This window comes from Aquila chrysaetos, chromosome 15, assembly GCF_900496995.4.
Source record: "Aquila chrysaetos chrysaetos chromosome 15, bAquChr1.4, whole genome shotgun sequence".
Lineage (NCBI taxonomy): Eukaryota > Metazoa > Chordata > Aves > Accipitriformes > Accipitridae > Aquila > Aquila chrysaetos.
The window spans coordinates 16,624,518-16,645,258 of NC_044018.1; the positions used below are offsets into that span (position 1 = coordinate 16,624,518).

The 20,741-nt window shown below is 50.8% G+C and overlaps 1 protein-coding gene and 2 long non-coding RNA genes across 3 annotated transcripts; 1 reads left to right on the forward strand and 2 right to left on the reverse strand.

The window, feature by feature from the left end:
* Positions 1 to 190: 190 nt before the first annotated feature.
* On the forward strand, positions 191 to 6,500 carry LOC121233828. The gene is made up of 2 exons (XR_005934035.1): positions 191 to 2,803; positions 3,588 to 6,500. It is a non-coding gene; the product is annotated as an uncharacterized LOC121233828 (long non-coding RNA).
* Positions 6,501 to 7,385: 885 nt separating this feature from the next.
* KLF11 (Kruppel like factor 11) lies at positions 7,386 to 16,068 on the reverse strand. Its single transcript, XM_030037712.2, has 4 exons — positions 15,939 to 16,068; positions 13,307 to 13,561; positions 10,960 to 11,953; positions 7,386 to 8,914 (listed from the first exon to the last, which is right to left on the reverse strand). The coding sequence occupies exons 1-4, from the start codon at positions 15,978 to 15,980 to the stop codon at positions 8,610 to 8,612; spliced, it is 1,596 nt and encodes a 531-aa protein (XP_029893572.1). The 5' UTR covers positions 15,981 to 16,068; the 3' UTR covers positions 7,386 to 8,609.
* Positions 16,069 to 16,805: 737 nt separating this feature from the next.
* Positions 16,806 to 20,435, reverse strand: LOC115351368. The gene is made up of 2 exons (XR_003926777.1): positions 19,871 to 20,435; positions 16,806 to 19,044 (listed from the first exon to the last, which is right to left on the reverse strand). It is a non-coding gene; the product is annotated as an uncharacterized LOC115351368 (long non-coding RNA).
* Between the last annotated feature and the right edge of the window lie 306 nt (positions 20,436 to 20,741).

Sequence of the window (20,741 nt, forward strand, 5' to 3'; positions counted from 1 at the left end):
ACAGCGGCCTGGGCGCTCAGCACGAGGGGTAGTGGTTTTAAACTGAAAGAGGGTAGATTCAGACTACATATAAGGAAGAAAATTTTTACAGTGAGGGTGGTGAGGCACTGGAACAGGTTGCCCAGAGAGGTTCTGGATGCCCCATCCCTGGAAGTGTTCAAGGCCAGGTTGGATGGGGCTGTGAGCAACCTGGGCTAGTGGAAGGGGTCCCTGCCCATGGCAGGGGGGTTGGAACTAGATGATATTTAAGGTCCCTTCCAACCCAAGCCATTCTATGATTCTGTAATACTTCAGTGGCCCAGAAGGAGCCAGAGTAGAGAGCAGATGCGTTTGCATAGCTTGGGGGAAGTCGAGTGGGCCCTCCGGAGCAAGGGCTCTCCAACCCTCTTGAAAAAATCCAATTTTGAATGATAGCGGTTTAATTTTTGGCAGGAACAGTCATTTTTAGACCTCCTAATGCTGCTGAGCTGTGGCAGGAACACAGTTTCTCTGCAGCATGTCAAGTGTCAGCAGCCACATCTCCCAGAGCTTGTATTAGTTTTCAGCAGCTCTCAAAGACCTACTGGGGTGAGCAGAATGTGACTGCGGAGAGCAGGAAAAACACGGGAGACCTGCTGACTCCAGCACCGTAGGTGACTATGGTACTCCATACCCTGTCTTGTTTTAATCACCACACTGTTTTAGATTTCCCTTCAATTTGGATTTCATTCTTTCGGCCAGGACCTTCCTTGTGCCGAGGTCCCCGGAGTCTCGGGCACGTGCAGGGAGATGCTTCAAGGAGCAGGGCTGCAGCTCCCCCATCGCGTATCGCCATCCTTTTGGGTGGCCTCCAGCAGCGCAGCAAACCAGAAGGAAAGCCGTGCTGCTGTCGGACCTCGCTGCAACACCAGCAGGCAGCTGCCCCCCGCGCCAGGCAGAGCGGGCAGCTCGGGCAGGGACCCTCTGCCCGCGCCCTGCCTCCCCTCCCAGAGTTTCTCCCTCTGAGGCTGCGTTTGGTGACTGGCCCGGGTGACAGCTCTACAACACGTTTCAGGCTCTCCTAAAGGAAAGCCTAAGTATTAACAGTCTTGCAGAATTGGATTATGCAAAAAAATTCTAAACTGAACATATTTTTGCTAGGCTGCAACAAATCTCTCTTGGCTGAACACAGCAAACCACTAAGCTTCATTACAAAATTAGCTTATAGAATAGCCAAAGGACAAGCACATTTCTGCACCTGGAACTAAGGTGCAGTGGGTTTCACAGGTAACCTTTTCAGCACCACTGAAAGAAAAGGAGGAGCCGCAGGAACACGGGAAGGCCCAGAAGGGACTGATGCAGCTGGGACAGTCACTGCACCAGGGAAAAGGTGGGAGAAAGAAGTTTTGGGATTCAAAGAGGTGCCTCAAACTGTGCTACGGTCTGGCAGGCTTTCTCTGTGCTGTGAAATGATGCACGCTCAGTGCTGTGCTCTGACTGTAGAGCCACCCAGCACAGAACCGCTCACAACCAGCTCTCTTATTCTCCTGCCATGCAGAATGGGGACGGTGGTATGAAACCAGCTCCCCAGTCTGCCCAGGAATTGTCAGGGACTGTGCTCCTCCACCTGTGTCAAACCCGTGCCAAACAGTGCACCAAAACCGGGAGGGTGGCAGCGGGGTTGGTACCTAGGAAGGCACGATTGCACAGCTTAACTATCTAGTCTCAGTGTAACCCTTCTTTTGATCCATCCTTTTCTCGGGGAAAATAGGACACTAGATCATTTTTAGGCAAATAATCATATTGAAGAAGTATCTGAGCCCACTACTAATTTCAAGGGAAACTTCTTGAACTAATTGCTCTTTAACAAAAAAGGACAATGGCACTACAAAGATCACTTTGTCACATCTCAGGCAGTGAATCCTGACATCCCACCAGCTGAATTATCAGAAAGTTGTTTTTTTTTTTCCTTGTATTCCTCTATAACCATCATCAAATCACAACCGCTTGTAAGACAAAAGATGGTTTGGCTTGCCAGTACTTCTTCCTCTCCCCAAAACAGTTCTGCTGTATTTAAATACAGTTCTGGAGAGTCTCTGGTTCATCATTTTAGAAACTACCCTCCCGTCTGATACATGCAGCGTAAGATAGGGTAGCTGAGCACAGGTTTTGAGCCGACACTATTAATCCCCACTAATAAAACAGCAAGAGGCCATGCATATTAACCAAATTACTGCATTATTCAGCTAACGAAGACAAACGCCAGTCCAAAAGGAGTAAGAGAGCCTCGCCAGCCAGCTGGCTGTCTATATATACTTCCTATTACTACTATTTTTTAAGTGAGGCAAAACCACAGTTGCTGAGAAGACTGAAGAGGGTCATTTTTTCAGCTAATCATGAAAAATTACTCTTTAGTGCATGAACAGATATTGCCACTTCTGAACTTACTGACTTCCACAAGTTCTGGAGGTTTCTTACCTGGCTGTGCAACAAGATTCCAGTTAAAAGGTTCTGATGGTGAAAGCATTAAAGCCATATTTTTTAAATTACTCAACCCAAGATCTTAGAAAACAAAACCAATGAACCTGAAACTACAGAACCGATTTGCACACTTACTTAGACTCTTGGTTTCCCTCAAATCTGGGTTTTTCGTGTGCAAACAAATACTTTGAATCCTTTTTTCCCCTTTCTTTGTAGTTGCCTTTTCTTTCTGGCAGCGCTGCAATGGATGGAGAGCTCTGCCTTTTCAGTAGCCCAGAAAATGGGCAGAACTCTTTCCCAAAGAGCAACTAAGAAAACAGATCAGTGATGGAGCAGTTTTAGGAAGCGAGTTGTCTTTTACCTGGTATGTAACCACGTAAAATCTCCCACAAGCTTCAGGAATTCAGGTGGGACCTGTAGGTAGACTTGAGTGGGGAAAACAAAGCTGTGACTTGATCCACACTTGGGTGAGATGCCTGGAAAGAACAACGAAGAACAGCGAAGAACAGCTGGTTACCATAACCATAGCTCCTTGGGACAGGAGGTCTTCATAGTCCATCTCTGGCTCTGGGACCCCAAATGCCAGTCCTTTTGCCCAGTGTATACGAGGATGGCCCCCGTACCTGCGTATCTGCCAGCATCCCATTGCCAAGACCTCCGAGAGCAGAGCAACTAATAGCTCCCTGATGCATCATGTCCAGCGCCCTGCTGTCAGCTACTTGCCTTCACATTAGAAGAGGAAGGAAGGTGGCACCCTCACCCCCCCAGGGATGCTCTTGCTCAACCTCCTTCCTCTGAGGATCAAACCCCAACAAGCTTTCAGCCAAACTGTTCACACACTCCCCCCCAGAGCTGAAACGGCGCGGCTGCCCCAGACGAGGTGCAGCCCTGGAGCTGTGCCACGCGAGCGTGGCGGAGCTCCCCACCGCACTTGGCAGGGCAGGGGGAGCACCGGCTGCCTGGCACAGGCTGCATCCACAAGAGGGTTTGGGTTTTTTCCCCCGCTCTGGACACAGGACACGGCAATTATTTGCACAGGGTGAAGTGGGTTTATCTGGACAATGATAACCAACAGAAAAGAAATTGCTCTGAACTCGAGAGGCACTACGAGGGAGGCAAATTAAACCTAAGGTATTCTTCCCATCTAGGAAAAACTCTCCCAGAAAAGAGTATGCTCCAGCTTCCCCGAGTTTTCTGCATGTGTACAATGTGCCCATGGCCTTCTGCACACATCAGGATGTAAAAGTCACCCGATTTCCTCCTCCAGCACTCAAGGACTGAAGCAGAAAACGAGGAAGGCTCCATTTGACAGAGGATGAAAGCAATCTGGAAAGACAATGCCTCAGTGCTAACGCACTCGCTGCAGGGAAGGCAATCCCACAGACCGCGTGGACTGCGAGCAGACGTGGCTGAGGCTTTCCGGCTTCCTCCTGAACCATCTCACCGTTTCCTTAGCCTGTAGGTTGCTGGGTTTTGAGTCATGATTTACTCTTTCTGCATGCATGGAAGTTTGCCTTCTCACGGCCATAGCCTGCCTGCCTCAAGCTGCCTTGCCAGACACCAAAGGCAGGCAAACAGGCAGATAGGCTCACAGATTAAACTTCAAAACTGGTTAGAAGATTTATCCCAGCAGCCGAACTCAAGCCAGATGCAACCCTGAGGCAGGATTCCATCTGTCATCTCTTGTGAGCGAAGTGCCACCTTCATCGTTCACAGGACGTTGAGCACAGCTTTCACAGCTGGAAATGGAGAGTTAGCCAGAGCTGCAGCCTCAGCCAGAGGAGCACACCGAGCGTGCAACCACCCGGCAGCATGGGCCACCTCTGCCCACCCAGCACTGCAGCTTCAGGACGGATTCACGCTTCCCGTATCCTAACCGCAAGCGGATCGGCGCTCATCGGTTTGCAAGCAAGATGAGGCAAGCTGATGCTAAGCCGAAGGTTTGGCTGTGTAATCACACGTAGGAAAGCAATGCTGGTCTAACCGCAAAATGTAGCATTAAACCAATGGACACGTTTGAGTGCACATGCGTTTTTCTTTAGAAAATTATTAGAAAATTATATCCATTCATGGATTTAGAATGGTTACAAGATAGAAGGACTTTTGCCCACACAACGCCTGTGTTAGCACAGGGGTAGCTGGGAAGGCTTTCTCACGTGCAAACTGTTTTCCCTCAGAATGAAGCTGTTGCAGACTCTCCAGCCCCATCAGGATGTGTACTGACTGCACCTCCCGGCTGCTCAGGCCACAGGTTGGTTCTAAGAAAAAGCAGAAAGATGAGCACAGAACTGTAAAATCCATTGTCATGTTTCACATAAGCAAAGTGAGGGAGACAATACAAAAATCAGCAAAAAAATTGCAGGTATTGTTTAGGATATGACTTGATGCTCAGAAAAATCTTCCTTGAAAAATAGTAGTTAGAACAGACAGGTAGGACATCTTCCCCTGGGAGACAAAAGCATTATGGAGGCCTGCAGAGCCCAGGGGCTGAAGAGTTTGTGTTGCTCTGCCAGAGCACTGATCCCACAGTAAAGCCTTCCCTTCCAGTTGCTCTGCAGAGCGGGGAGCAGGACCATCCACGGGATCTTCCCATCTTCCACACGCTTGCAAGAACGATGTGCTCTTCTGTGGACAAAGCCTTGAGTCACTGCTCCCAGTTCGCTCTCCGAGGGCTCTGACTGCAGAGACTGTCACCTTTTAGTGAAAGGCTGTGACAGAAAGCTGGTGTCATTACACCCTCTCCTCCCCTTCTCTTCCATTAAAACATGACCCTGCTAGAAATAAACATTGCTGCAGTTTGGGAACTGGTCAGAGGGAAAGAAACAGCAGAGATGCTTAAAAACTTAAAGTAGTTGCTGCTGCTGCTGTCACCATTGCCGGACACCTCTTTCCCAGCTGAGACCTGGAGGTGACACCCAGCCTGCCAGAGCCACTTCCTCGCCAGAGCACACGTACGCGGGAACGGGAAGAAGCAGAGCTAACGCAGCCATCTTTTGAGTCAAATTCTCATCTCTTCTTTATGCCCAGCGTTCACGCCACGCACAGCTTGCAACACTATCAGAGCAGCACTCAGACCACCACCTTTTGTTGATAGCTTCTGGAGGCCATGCTAGAAGAACAGAGTTATGAACCCCGAGACCCATGTTTTCCAACCGCATGCAAAAAACCCTAAACGCTGGCAGTGGTGTATGCATTCTAGCAAATACACAAGAAGCATTGTGTAAAACTGTAAACGGACAAGCACTGGTCAATTTACAACAGGACCCAAAAAGTCCTGCCTTTACAGGTTAAGTGAACCAGCAAGTCCCAAAGTCTTCCACTGGCCTAGACGTGCAACCTAATCCAGATGGATTTACATAGTTCTGAAGTGGACGTGTATGAAACCTGAAAATTGACAATTTTTTGATGATTTAAAACCAGTCACGTTACATACTTTTTATTTAATAAAAGTTAAAAACAGGTACAAAAATGTGATTCCATTTCTTTAAAATATAGGCTCAAAATAAGACGACTGAACAAGAGTTCAGGCAGTAAAGTGCAAAGAGAGCAGCTATCCCAGTCATGCTTAATCCATAAATAACCCTTACACAGCAGAAAGGAACAGAAAGAGCAGACAGAGCAGCCACAGTGCGGCTCAGCTATTCATGCACATCCGCAAGGGAAAGAGCTGCACATCCCGGACACGGGTGGCAGGAGGCAGCGCACACCTCACAGGAGCAGGCTGTGAGGAATCGCAGGCCAGGTAAACCTAACAAAGAGGCAGCCGTCGCTTTTCCACATCACGACACGAATACGCAATACACGCTTTTTGCAATTCCATATTCTCCAGCTCATCATTTCCCCGCCACGATGCAACAACTCACATGACAATTTACTAAATTATGGCACAAGTTCCCAAATTGTTTTGCTCAAGTGAACACCATAAAGGGCTAGTCTGTAAAAAAAATGAAGTCCTAAATTGGCTACTGGACTGAGACAGGATGCTCTTCCCCCAGTTAAAAGCATGCTGAAATGGCATCCAAAAGTCAGACTTCTTGTTCTAAGGGATTTCTGAGGAGAGAGAAAAGAAAAAAAAGAAGAAAAAAAAAGAGCAGCAATGTCTGTTTCTTCACCACATGAATTTGGAAAACTGGGTATCGACAGAGAACAGCAACACTACAAGCATCCACTTTACCAGGAAGAGGGGTTTTGACCGAGCCTGTTGGAGAGCACAAAGTGAGGTTTGCATATGCACAGACACTCACCAGCACGTACGCTGCTGTCAGTGGGATTACAGCGTGTGTCGAGTGAACAGGGTGTGGACATTTTAAAGGTCAGGCACAAAACTTCAGTACATTTAGCACAATACTCCGATTTAGTGCAGTTTGAAAACTTACTACCGTTAATTATAATTACAGACTTAAGTATAAAAGTAATGACATATTCTGCTTTCAACTGAAACAGGTCTCTGCCAATTTCAGGGGAGTGCTAGCTGAGATGAGCAAGTCTGCACTTACATAGATGAGAACCATGCTTTGCCCACACCTGGAAGCAAGACCAGGATTTTAGAACAACAAAGCAGTGCAAGAGAGAGTGCATTCCTAGTTATCCACATTTCACACATCCAGGAAGAATAGTCCTCCTCAGTGCTCAGCTAAGCTTCAGTGCAGGAGTGGCTGAAGGCAGAAGAATCCAGAAGGAATAAACGCTACAGAAATATTTCATTCAGCAGGTGAGCTGTCTCCCAGCAAAATGACACCCAGTGCTTCACAGCACAACAGCTCTACTGTCAACTCTGCTACAATACGCATGGACATCACTCCGTACCACAGAAACCGAGCAGTCCGACTGTGCTATGGGCACTTCGGTTTATTACTCATACCATGCCATTACAACACAGCACTCCTGCAGCCAGCAATTCCACTTCTTAGCCATATTTACACTTGGTGTAAAAGAAAATCCATTCAACAGGGAGAGTATCTCATTTAATAGAAAAGGGTGATTTTATACAAAGTACTGCGGAGAAGTATAAGGCCACATGAAGAGCATCATCAAGTTGACATGGTGGCTATTTCTTAAGTCAAGACACAATTAGTACTTCTTCTGGTGCTTTGATACAGGTAAATGAAAGCCTTGAACAATTTCCTATAAGGTGCACAAGCATCCACAATACATAAAAAAAACTTAATTTTCTATTTCTTCTGTACTCAAAAAAAAAATATAAACAGAGACCCAGCTAATTATTCACAGGTTATCTTTCCATTTTTGCATTTGTCAGAAGATTTTGATATGCTGGTTTAGTAGGACCGAAAGTAAAGCATAATTTTTAGTGTCAAAATTTCTAAACAGTGTTTGTGCTTCTACCTCCATCAGAGCAGTCTGGCTCCTCCAAACTTTGCTCCAGTGGAGTGTGGACTCAGGAATGCCCAGTATGTCAAACTTCTACCAAAAGTCACAACGGCTTCCACTTGCAAAGGGTATGAATTCATAAAATGTTGAGGATTTCAACACTTGTTTTCTGAAAGAAAGTCATTCTGGTTTGCTTTGTTTCAAAAATGATGACACATTTCAATCTCAAACCTCCAGCATCACCTGTGTAAGGAAGGTGTAACAGCACCAGCCCACTGCAGAATCAGGATCTGCAAGTGTGAAAATCTCAACCACTATGAGTTATCAAATATTACATGTTTACAAAATGCTCTGAATGCAATTCTTTAGGTTTACTGAAAAGGAGTTTCCAAAACTCTGGGTCTCATCCTGCACACCCCTACTAATGCAGGTCAAGTAATCTGCCTGCATATCAAGACCAAAATGAATAAATACAAAATACATTTGGTATAGAAAATACTAGTATAAAAATTAAAAATCACCCTGTTTTACTGTCCATCAAAATATTAACAGCAAGCATTACAAGTGACTTTTTTTAACCTATTGCCAAAATCATTTCCAAAAAGTTCTGCTTTCCTGAAGTGCTGGTGATTGCATTTGCCCAAGTATTGAAAAAAACAAATAGGGAAGGGATGAGGAAAGATACGATAAGATTTCTCACACAGGATTATTAACAGAGGACCTAAACTGAAGGAAACTTAAGTATGCACAAACATGGGGAAAAAAAACATTGTCAGTTCTGTTGCAACCATCAGAGCTCTTCCTGATCTTCAGGAAGTTTGTAGAGAGGGAGCTTTCTCTCACTAGCCCTGACAGACAGACGATGGCACAGGGATGAGCATACTCAGAGCACTGCTGCTTTTCGGTTTCTCTGCTGTGGCAATTCTGTTGAGTTTGCCAACCTCTGTCTGCCAGCTGGGGATCTTCTTTGTGGTCATATGGCGGCGGGTGTGCTTTGTCAAGTGATCGCTGCGCATGAAGCGACGCTCACACACAGGACAAGCAAACTTCTTCTCTCCCGTGTGAGTTCTACGGTGGCGTGACAGTTCATCTGAGCGGGCAAACTTCTTGTCACAGCCGTCCCAGTTGCAGCTGAAAGGCTTTTCTCCTGCAGGACATAAAAGAAGCATAACTTACTTTTGAGAAGCTGTGTTATAGTTTTATCAAAGAGCTAACTCAAATCTTGCCTTGCAAAAACTGCTGAATTCCACAGAACTGCTCATGTGTGCAGTTAAGATTAGCTTAAGCTCAAGTTGTGTTCCAGAGAAAAATCATAGGTATCGTTTCTACTTATTCCCTCATCTCTCTTTAAATATTCTTTAATCAAGCCTATTTTTTCAATTGTCCAAAACCCCAGTTTAAAGATTCTTCATAAAGCTACCTTAACCGCTGACTGAACTAGAAGCAACCCCTGCCCCCATCCCTGTGTGACTGCAGTTCTACGGCTGCTGCATGTTGTCAGCAAATACTGCAGGCAAACAGGAAGCCTGGAACCGAGGCTCGGAGTCCTGCCACTCCAGTGATCCAGTCCTACACACAAACACACCGCCCCAGCAAGTACTGCCAAGGAATGGCCTGTCCTGCCATCCCCACGCAGCTGGAGGTCCACCAGACAGCAAGGGGGGTCCTGCACGCCCAGGAATGACAGCAGTCAGGAAGGCTGTCCACATCAGCTTCTGCTCATCCTGGGTGACTGCTTAATATCAGACCTATCCTGAACAACGTGATCTACTGCCTGCAACCCCCGTAAAGCTCAAGATAAACATCTACCACGTGACCCAAATTTATGGTAACGCTTTGGAGCAGAACAAAAGTGTCCAGCAGAAAGGAAGCCCCACAGAAGCGCTGTTCTTATTTCAGATACTGAGAGTAAAGTTCTACATTTGGTATATGTGATATTGCCCAGCTACGGCCTGTGCAGGTAAAAGGTAGGAAAAGAAAGCTGAACTACTCTGCCTCCTGATCCTGTAACGTGGACCGGCTAGCAAGGGGTCAGTGTGCTTCACCTCCCATAGATGTCCTAGTCTTAATCATGATACAGGGACACACCCAGCTTCCCTGTGGATCAGCAGCAGCACGTGCGCAAAGTGAGACACTTGTTGCTAGTCCATGTTTATCCTGTAGTGCCAGGTTAATTCAGCTGCCTGCAGCACTTACTCTCAAGCCAGAAGCAGAAGCATCATTCTACCTCTGAGCTCTGGTTTACAAGGATTATCAGTTTCCTACGGGGTTAAGCTCTTTCCCCAAAGGAAAACGTAAAGACAAGCTGGCAAACTGATGCAAACCCTGCCATGGAAGCTGACATCCAATAAACCACAGCGTCTGTGGGGCAAGGGAGGATGGGGGAAAAAAGCCAGGGAAAAACAAAATTAGACAGACTTTTGAAGGAGCTATTCCGTACCAATCTCTCACTATGCCTACCCCTCGACTTCAAAAATAGTCCCCGAGAACTCAAAGTTAGTTTTAACTTAACAGGATCTTAGAGCTAGAAAAAGGATAAGTAAAACACATGTATACCATCTCCACAGTGACCAGATTTTATGGAGCAAATCAGCTCACATTAATTACAATTAATTTTCATCTACCTTTAAAATTCCCTTTCTGTAACTGCTACATTCCTCTAGCAGCTCTACCTCCTAACACAGTAGCCCAAAATCTCAATGCATTCCCATTTAGCCTAAATAAAACTCTGGAAAAACATGCAGTTTCTGACTTTCTCTCTTTTCTTTTACTCGCGTAACAATTAAGACCAACTACCTGTACTATGGTTTGCTTACACCAGACCTCTCCATGCCCCAAAAAAAGGGACTTGCACAATTCATTTCAGTCTAGTCCAGATGGCAGGACTCCACTCAAATCTAACACACACACACACACACACACACACACACAGAGAGACGGCAAAGCTTCGCTCCAACTAAAGCATGTGAAATTCAGCTAACACTATGGGGTCAGCTGAGGTCTCAGAACAAAGTCTGTCTTGTTTTGCTTGCCCACGGAGAATGAGCATTCCTCCCTTCTCCGAGATGAGCAGAAGTTTCCCGATCACCTGCCTCTTCCCTTTCCCACCCTCTCCCCCCCAAACCTGTGCATTTCAGCACCCCAGCACAAGCCAGTGCCAGAGCAGCAAAGGACTCGCCCTGTCGTACACACCAGTATGGGTGCGAAGGTGGGCTTTGAGGTGGGAACTTTTGAAATAGGTTTTCTTGCACCCAGGAAAGTTGCAAACATAATTCCTCCGTCTAGAAAAGTCCATCTGGGGGGCGCAGCTTTGACCAGAAGCAATGAACACAGGAGCAGGGGCAAGGGGCAGCAACTTGGTGTTTCCAACAGTCATTACTGTTTGCGGGCACTGCGGTGTCTGTGTGACAGCAGTCTGTGGAAGAACCAACATGACGGTCCCCTGAGGCACAGAAGGTCCCATGAGTACAGGCTGAGAGAGCGGGGCTGTATGCGGTAAAATAGGTTTCATGGGAGTTGAGACTGTTGGAGTTGAAGGCTTGACATAGGCATTGATCATACTGCCTTGTCCGTTTAAAGGGATCATTTGACAGAGAACCTGGGGGCTTGAAACGGGGGCAGGTGTCACAGGGGTAGCTCTTTTTTGCAAGTCATTCTCACAATTCTTTGGTACGTGGGTCTGTGGCGAAACGGGCCGGACGGGTAGTTGTCCTTTATTGGTCACAACATCACTGGAGTCATGTGCATAAGGCTGATGTACTGGAGAGGTTTTGTTAATTAAATCATCCGCTGCACACGTGTCCTGTGGCAGTCTGGAATGTCTTCGGTCATCCACTCCACACCAGTCTCTGGAAGTGCCGTAGCCTGAAGTTACCTTTGTTTTCTGTTGCACAGCAGGAATGTGATGGTAAGCAGAACTATCACCTGTATGACGTATGACACTTGTTGCCATGGCTCTGCAAGGCTGAGGGGCAAAGGATTCAGACATCACTGGCTTCTGACTGCACTGTCGCTCCACATTGATAACAGATGACTTGGTTATGGGAGAGGCACCGGTCGCCGATGTGACTGAGCAGGCAGCTGTATTTGCCATGACAGTCCTTGGTTTGGAATAAGTGACTTGTGAGGAGAGGAGCATAGCAGCTGATATCTCAACAAAGTCAGGGCTGTGTGGAGGGGTCATGCACTGCAAAAAAGAAAGCACCGTCATACAGCACTATAACTTCATAGCACAATTTTTCACTATCTTTACTGTGAAAAATAAAATTACACACCCTCCCCAGAATCTCAGAACCTGCCTCTAAGGACAAACTGATTAAAGCATACATTGCCTCACATGATGGCCATTCTGAATATGCTCAAAAGCATATTAATAAAAGGAAGGCAACGAGGCAGCTGTAAACCTGCCTAAACCATTGCATGTCTACTCGCTGCACTACAAAAAAACCTCTCTCATTCCTTTCTCCTCAGCAATGGGTGCAGCTGCAAGAGGCTACGAGCGCTCCGCTGTTCACAGAAAACAGACTAGCAACAGATAGCGATACTGTACCCTTTCAATTTCAAGCTTCCAGCAAGCCCTAGATCTTTTATCAATGATTACCCCATCAGCTGGTGGCTACTTCTGAGATAAAGACAAATGGAACTGCTCTCTCCCTTCTTATTCATCCATTTCTCTCTGTGCTCTCTTGCTGCCACCACCTCTCCTTCCTCCTTTACCACTGAAAACTCATGCCTATCTCCCTTGCTGCTCAAGAGACAGTGCCAGCACTGAGCAGCAGAAGTATGAGAGAAGTCCGTCAAACAGCTGCCATACTATCTCAGCCTCTTCCCTCTATTATTCCCCTTTTTCCTGACATAAGTGCATACTAGAAGCCTCCTGGTTGAAATGGGCCTTAACCATCTGAAACCTGAACAGCACCAAGCCCTTTTTTAATACCTACTTTTGTTACAACATAAATTGCAACAAAAAAAAATAATTTGTGATTCAACTGACATTAGTCAGCCAGAGTAGACCAATGCTCTGGAGAAATAACAGACTACATGTACAAACACATAGCATAGAAACTAATTAAATTGTCTATTTCATAATGGTAACCTGTACTTTCTCTTATAACAACCAGAGCGAAGCCAAATGTCATCAAGAGCCTTTTTCATACAGTGCTTGCAGATAAGTTCGTGCCGAATCACTGAGGCTCGCCCTGCCACTCTTACTCAGAGTGCTCCAAGAAAACTACAACAGCCATCCTGAGAGCATCTTCAGTGCTCCTGTCACATTAAATAACCTGTCAGCAAGGGCTTTCACATCTAGATTTAACAAGGGATCAAACACCTACATTTGCCATTCCAGAGACAGCAGGAAAACCCAAAATCAACACGCCCACCTTGCTATTCTATGTACACACACAGAGCACTGGCTATACTCTAACTATTCTACACGGGGACACATGAGCAAGTTATCTTTTCCAGCCCAGTTAAAACATTGCAGCGATGTAACATCCAGATGTCAGGCATATTTATTTTGCATTCATGTTTTTCTTACCAGTGTAGATAAATAGTCCTTTGGTAATTCAGATGTAGCCTCAGTGTGCATTGTGAAATCACCAGAATCCGAGAAGGGCGTAAGTGGCCTTATCTTTAATATATCACCTTTCTGCGATCTTTGACCCCAGGAGCTCATACAAACAAGCGCTTCAACAGCTTCAATGTCGTTCTGCTCCAAGGTGCTGCAGGTGGACCTTTCGCTGTCATGACGCTGCCTTTCACGGATAGACTCATAGATGTCCACAATGTCAACCTAAATGTAATCGGATTACTGGCTATTAGGACAAGTCAGAATACAAAGCCAACACCACCCACATACTGTCTGCTCACGATGAAGGTCATCTGAAACAGATCCCATGCCCGCAGCAAGACTTTTACCAACCAGCTCAACTCTCACCCTCCCCCCACCCTTGTTACTCTTAAAAAAAAAAAAAAAAAAAAAAAAAAAAAAAAAAAAAAAAAAAAAAAAAAAAAAAAAAAAAAAAGAAGTGTGGAAGTGTGATTTGCAGGGGAGTAACAGCTACATGTGTGTCTCATGTTTCCAGAGTTAACTTCCCGGATTACACTGCTCTGAATAAAGACATCCCATGCTTGCATACAAGCAAAAAGGGGAAAAAAATCCTGACTTCCAACCTTGTTTAGACAAGGCTGTTTCCTGGACCCAAAATACGAGTGCTCTTCAACACTAATCTCATTCTGGTAACATTTGAAGATAAATTTCAGCTGACAGTAAGATGCTTTAAGGTATGATCACTGACTCAGAGTACCACACCTTGCAGAAGCATTTTAATATTTTTACCAATAGGGAAGCCGGGGGCTGGTGAGGAAGGAAGGAAGGAAAATAGCCTTCAAAGTGCAGTGGGAATTGTTTGTATTGTACTTTATAAAGGCGTGATAGGTGCTGGATATCTCAAAACACACTAGGAGTAACATGAAGACAAATGTAAACATCTTGCTTTGTTTCCAGTTGCAAGCACCACAAAAAATTTGTGTGTGTGTGTGCATGCATGCAAAACACTTGACTTCTCTGCAAAAGGATACCCAAACTTCATAAAGCTCTCACAGCGCTTGGCAGAGACTCCAAAAGCTACGTTGTGCTGCTGGTTTACCGCTCACAGCCCAGCTCAGTCTTAACTAGGCATCCAAACTCTTCTAGTCTTTAGGCACACCCGCTAACTGTGAAGGCTGGGATTCGGAAGCATGGACCAAGATTCTTGAGCCTACTGCTGTTATATGGAGTGCTTATATACTGCAGCAAAAGGGTTTCAACTAAAAGAGCACCACCACACCGTTAGCATGGCCTAAAGCCCTGGAGGGAACTATACTTGTCGGGTGACATCACTTACACACCTAAGTCAATGAGTTTTGCTACTAAGGAAGGTGGAATGATCCGGGCCTAACAGCGTCACAAAGATGCAAAGCTGCGTGACTTGTCTTCACTATAGGGATGTGCATGGCAAACAGGTTAAACGTAATGGATCCGAAATGCCGGTACTGCACTTATGGAGGGCTTTCACCTAAAACATGAGGTACCAGGCATGGAGATGTCAAGATTGGGGGGGGGGCAGGAAGGGGTTAAAGCACTCTAAAGCGAGAGACACTTCCAAGAATTTCCACTGAAAACAGTGAGAACGGGAATGAGGGCAAAAAACCGATGTCGCCTGCAAGCCCAGACCTAGACCGCCTGTCAAACAGGAGCCACACCAGGCCAGGCTCTGCACTGAGCAGCCAGAAAGCCTGTGAGCGTTCCTCAAAGTGTGACTGCAGGCAACCCAGCCAGCAGATTTATTTCTTCCAACCCTACGTTTCAGGAGAGCAGTTTTCGCTAAAGAAACATGAAAAAAATACACCCCGCTTCAAGGAAAAAAAACCAAAAAACCAACCCGCCAAACTAAAAAAGCCCTTTCTCAAGGCGAGCGCCGCAGCCCAGGCTCTCCCGCTGCCAGGGAAATGGCTAACCGCGCCTGTCCTCACATCACCCCGCCGGCTGCCGGGCCCCTACGTGCGCGGGCAGGGCGGGCAGCGGGCAGGGCGGGCAGGGCCGGTGCGGGCAGCGCGGGCCCCCCGCCGCCGGGCAGCGCCTCAGCCCGCCCGCAGGGGCCGCGCCGCCCCCGCCCGCTCCTCGCCTGGCGGCGGGTGCCCCGGCCGGGCGGCGCCGCTGAGGGGCGGATGGCGGGAAGGGAAGGAGGAGGAGGAGGACGAGGACGAGGAGGAGGACGAGGAGGAGGCGGGGGGGGTGCAGCTGCCGCCGCCCCCACACGGCCGCTGCGGGACTGCCCCCCCCCCCCCCCGCGCCGCCCCGCAGGTGACCGGGACAACACCCGCCCCTGAGGGCTCTGCCCGGGCACGACCGCCCCGCCTGCCCCCACCCCGGCGCAACGGCACCGACCGACCACCCCCCCGCGACGGGTAACGGTCCCGACCGACCACCCCTTCCCCGGGGGCACTAACGGTCCCGAGGGGCCGCCGCCCCCCCCGCTGAGGCGGTAACGGTCCCCGCGACCCTGCCCGCCGCACAGCACGTGCCCGGCCCGGCCCGGCCCGGCCCCGGCTGCCCCCGCCTCGGGGGGCGCCCGCCGCCGCACACCCCCTCCCCTGCCCTGCCCTCCCCCGGCCCGCCCGATGCTCACCGCGGACGCATCTCCCATCTCCGAGCAGGGCGAGCCGTGCATGGCGCGGCTCCGGCGGGCGGCGGTGTGACCGGGCAGGGGCAGCGCCGGCGGCAGCAGCAGCAGCGGCGGCGGCGCGCGCACGCACGCACACACAGACCAGCAGCAGCCGCACGCACACACAGACCAGCAGCAGCCGCACGCACACACAGACCAGCAGCAGCAGCCGCACGCACGCACACACACACAGACAGACAGAGCAGCAGCAGCTGGCGGCGCCGGCGCCGCCTCCTCCTGCCTCTCCCCGTCCCCCGCCCGCCGGCAGCCGAGCGGCCCGCGCGCCGGGGGAAGCGCTCCCAGCGCCAGACAGCGCCGGCAGGGCGGGGCGGCAGGGAACGAGGTGGGGGGGGGGGGAAGGGGGGGAGGAATGGGGGGTGGCGGCTCCCGGCCAATCGCCGCCCGCCTCGGCCAGAGCCCGACCAATGAGCTGCGGCGGCCGGCGTGATCGCGGCGTGCCGCGGGGCTGCCGGCAGGAAGGGCGGCGCGTGGGCACGTCCCGGCCGGCGGCGGGCGGGAAGGCGGGCAGGCGGGGAGGGGGCGTAGCCGGGGACGAGGCTGGGGGGGGGGGGGGCGGAGCGCGCGCTGGAAACTGGGGGAAAGGTCGGGCGGGGGGGGGGCGGCGGCCGGGAATGCCCGCGCGCGCGGGGGTGTGGCGGGGCGCGGCGCGGGGGCGCGGCTCCCCCTCCCCCCTCCCTCCCCCCCTCCCTCCCCCGCGGTGCGTGCGGGGCCGCACGCAGGCAGCACCCCCCCCCCCCCCGCCCTCGGCGCCGGGTCGGGATTTTGGGGGAAACACCCGTCTTCCAAAAAGTCTTCAAAGGGCAACGTAGGTTTTACAAAAAAACCGCGAGGTCTTTGTTTTTTCGCCTTCCGGTCCCCAAAGGCGGCCACTGGCCACGCCGGCGCTTGCCCAGGCCGGCCCTGGCCGGGTGCCTGGCTGCCGGCTGGGGCGGCACGCAGGCAGTAAGAAGCACCTTCTTTTTTCCTGCTGGATTCCCTCCGCTCGTTCCTTCCCCGGGGACGTGGTCCTCGCCGTGGGCGGGCCGTGGGACGGGATCGCCGCGAGCCTTGCATCCGCGCTCGCTGTTGGCTTCGCTCGGCCGCTGGGGCTCGTTTTTTCCATCACGGCTCTTCTGAACCCTGGTCCTTGCCCGCTGTCACGTAGTTCGTGAAAAGCTTCACCGCGCTGTGCTCGTCTCCGCTCTCCATTGCCGCACGTTTCGTGTCCTTCGGCTTCCCCGGCCCGTCAAACACCAAATCAAAATGATTCCCCTGGCTCGTCCATCCGGGCATTCCCCTTGCCTCTTTGCATCCCTCCCCGGTGCCTCCCGTATTTAACCTCATCTCTCTTTCTCTCCCGTTGCCAGGTCCCCCGCCACCGTCCCCCCGCGCAGGGGGTCCCGCGGGGACGGCGGCGGCCGGCGCAGCTCCGATCCCTTCACCCCTGAAGGCCCCGCGAGGTTTTTTTCCGCACGCCGTTGTTCCTGCCCGCGGCTTGCAACCTGCAGGCTCGTGTCTCTGCCCGGCGTCTGGTGCCGTACTTGGGCTGCGAGCAGCTTTCTGTCTGTGCCTGCCTGGTACCTACCGCGCTGGGGCCGTAGCCGGTGCGGCAGGACCCCGTGCCTTGTGACAGCGAGAAAAACGCCGATCGTTCAAACTGCAAATCCAGCTCTAACATTAAAGACTTGGGTTCGCAAAAGGAAATCAGTTGTGTGACGGGGAATGAAACAAATTCGGGGGAAACGCTGTCAGCGACTAAAAAGCACGATGGGGGGTGGCACGGGGGGGGCACAGGGTATGTGCCTCTTCTATAAATCACGAGCTGTTCCTCATAAGACCAGAGCCACACGCATCGTCCCATTTCGAGGGAAACCTGTAGGGAACTGTAAAACTAGGAAAATACTGCGCCGTTCTATTTTGTGTTTTCTCCAGTTCCGCTGCAGTTGAGAAGCAATTGCATTTGTCTCTGCTGCTTGTTGAAACACATGCAGTTTCTGCTTAAAACGCTTACACGCACAGCCTTAGTCATTTACAGCGCAGATTTTTAATTGAGCAATAGCATCTGAAGGCAGCACAGCAACCTCGCCAGTGAAGAAGCGGTTGCAGGGAAGCAGAGCGGATCACTTCTCCCGACTCCCGGCGGGATGTTTTCCCGCGTCACGTACCGCACACTCTGCCTACGTGTTCTGAGACCCCAGGTGGAAATTGCTGGACCGCGGGTCCTCGCTACAGCACACGGATGCAAGGCCAGTTAAAAGAAGTGACATTACACGTTCGTACCCCAACTTGCGCCATAGGGAAAACGTGTTTGATTGCGTTCCCTCCGCTGAGCTAAAAATGGCAACTAAGGTTTTTAATATAAATCCTCAGAGCTGTTGTCAAAATCACCTGGACTGCCTTGTTCTGCTGCTGCCAGCTGAGGCAGTGTTAGACGAGGAAGGAGCACCTTCTTCATCCTCGCGTGGGATGTCAGCGGCGGAGCACGGGTCTGAACCCCGCGGGGCCCGAGCCCCCAGCCCTAACAGCCTAGAGCTTCTCTGCTCTCCCCCCTCTTGCTTCTCCCCCCTTTCCCGAGGCTGCACGGAGGTGCCTGTTAATGCAGTTAACGTCGCCTTCCTCCTCCGCGCTCCTGCCTATGCCCACCGCCTTCCCGCGGGTCTCGGCCAGCAGCACAGCTTCCCGAGCGACCCACGAGCGCGCTCGTCGGCATCACCCGCGACGGCTGTGGTTTCCCTCCTGCAGCTGGCAACCTGGAACAGGGCCCAAACAGCCCCAAGACTCCTTTCCGAAGAGCTGGGGGGGTCGGCGGCCGCAGCCCCGCCGAGCCGTCCTCCGGCAGCCCGACCGTGCGGTGGGTGCTGCCGCCCCGGCACCCTCCGGAGCTGGCTCGCCGAGTACGATTTGGTTTTATAAAGGCCTATTTAACTCAGACTGCTGGCAAACACTTCAGAGAAAAGCTTTCCTTTGTCCGAGATAGACAATGTCTTTGTTCCGATGTAGGAACGAGCAGATGTAAGTTGCTTCGGCGGAGGGTTCAGAAGGCTCCGCTCGGGTTATCTTATCCTTTCGGCTGGGAAGACAAGAAAAGAATCAAATATTGCGTGTGAGTAGCTGGGAAAATATTTAATACTGTAGACTGAAAACAACAAAAGGGCACAGAGGCAGCTCTCCCCCATTCCCTTTTTGCAGATAATTACGCAATAAACAATTCAAAAGAGACTGGAGGAAGAATATTACGGGCTCAGACAGTTTTCCTAATGTTTACCAGCAGTTAAAAATAGACCAAAGCAGTTGTCTGGGGTGCAGCTTTAGAGTTAGTGCAATTTGGCAGCGGCATCTGGTCTGGCCGAATACAGCAGCAGGCTACTGTAGCGAACACATATAGCCTAGCAAATGGGGTGGGATTAAATAAATATAGATAATGACAATCCAAGCTCCCGTACAGGAGACACGAGAAGACGCATCGGAAGAAATGAAAGACTGCGATGCACGTGCAGGATGCGTCTCTCCATCCCCTCTCCCTCCACCGTTGAAGGATGGAGCAGTCAGAGCTGCCGCAGCCCCAAACTGCCCCAAAACACGCTTGCTGGGCCGACAGCAGCAGCAGCCAGAGGAGAAACTCCCCGCCACGGAGCAAATGAAGCAGCTCTGCCAGGTGGTGCCTGTCACCAGCTGATGGAAAGGGCTGCAGCAGCCCCCGGCCGAGGGCGGGAGCGGGACCGGAGGGATTCGCCCAGGGCGTGAAGGCACCGACCTCAGTGGGAATAGTGGAGTTACAGAAGGGATTTATAGTCAGAGAGTTATAGACAGTGAAGAATAGAGGGGGGAAAGGGGTATAAGGGATAACCATGAAGAATAGAGGAAGAGAAAGAGAAGGAAAAAAAAAGCAGACAGACCAACGAGGAGTATTTCTCGCTAGAGTAATCCCTGAGTGCAAAAGCGATGATGAATCCAGGGGCTTTTGGCCCCGGCTGACGGCGAGGGTCTGTGCGAGCGATGTTTTGATGGATTGCCTCTTCCCTACGGAGCGAGCGGGCGCGGCCGTACCCGCCGTCCGGCCTCCGGCTGCTGTCGCGCCCGTCGCTGCCGTCGCGCCTGTCGCCGTGCCCGGCAGCACCGCGGGGCCGAAGGGCCACGCTCCCGACGGCGTGCCGACCGCGGCGAGCGAGCGAGCGAGCGCGGCGCTCGGCAGCGCGTTGGAGGGAAGGGGAGCGCAAACGTGCGGTCCCTCCGCGCCGCCGCGCTGCGTGTGGGCCAGCTGCCCCGGGGAGATCTCATTTATCGCTGCGGGCTATCGAATAGCACGGCAAATCCCCCCCCGCCGCTGGGCAAGGAGCCCCAGCCCTCCCCGGCAAACCGCGTACGTGTCTGCTAGCAGGGACGGGCTGTGACACGGCGGCCTTTGCCCAAAGGGAGGGCGAAAAACACGGTCCTTGCGTGCCATCCCCAGCCGGTGCGAGTCGAAAGTCGACTTCTTCGTCGCCTGCATCTTTCGTGTTCGCTTTCAGAAACAGATTGAGCTTTCAGTATGTGGATAAGCGGCCAAGGAGCGGGTGAGCAGCCAGCACGGCATAAGGAAAGATAGCCGGGTTACGGCAAAAGGGAAGGGTTTAAGAGAAGAGCCACACGGACTGTTTCCCACTTTATTTTGGACCCCGGGTGCTTATAGAATAAACGCACGCTGCCAATTTTTTTTTTTTTTCTCCACTCCCCAAAACACGTTTCTCTCTGAAGAAATTCTGACTGCATCAAATGCTTCCTGAGACT

Bases quoted from the DNA above. Each gene is read 5' to 3' on its own strand.
- KLF11 (XM_030037712.2), bottom strand. From the start codon at position 15,980: ATGCACGGCTCGCCCTGCTCGGAGATGGGAGATGCGTCCGCG. The intron at 13,562-15,938 runs GTGAGCATCGGG...GATTACATTTAG, and splicing joins AGATGGGAGATGCGTCCGCG to GTTGACATTGTGGACATCTA. The intron at 11,954-13,306 runs GTAAGAAAAACA...TCTTTTTTGCAG, and splicing joins AGGACTATTTATCTACACTG to TGCATGACCCCTCCACACAG.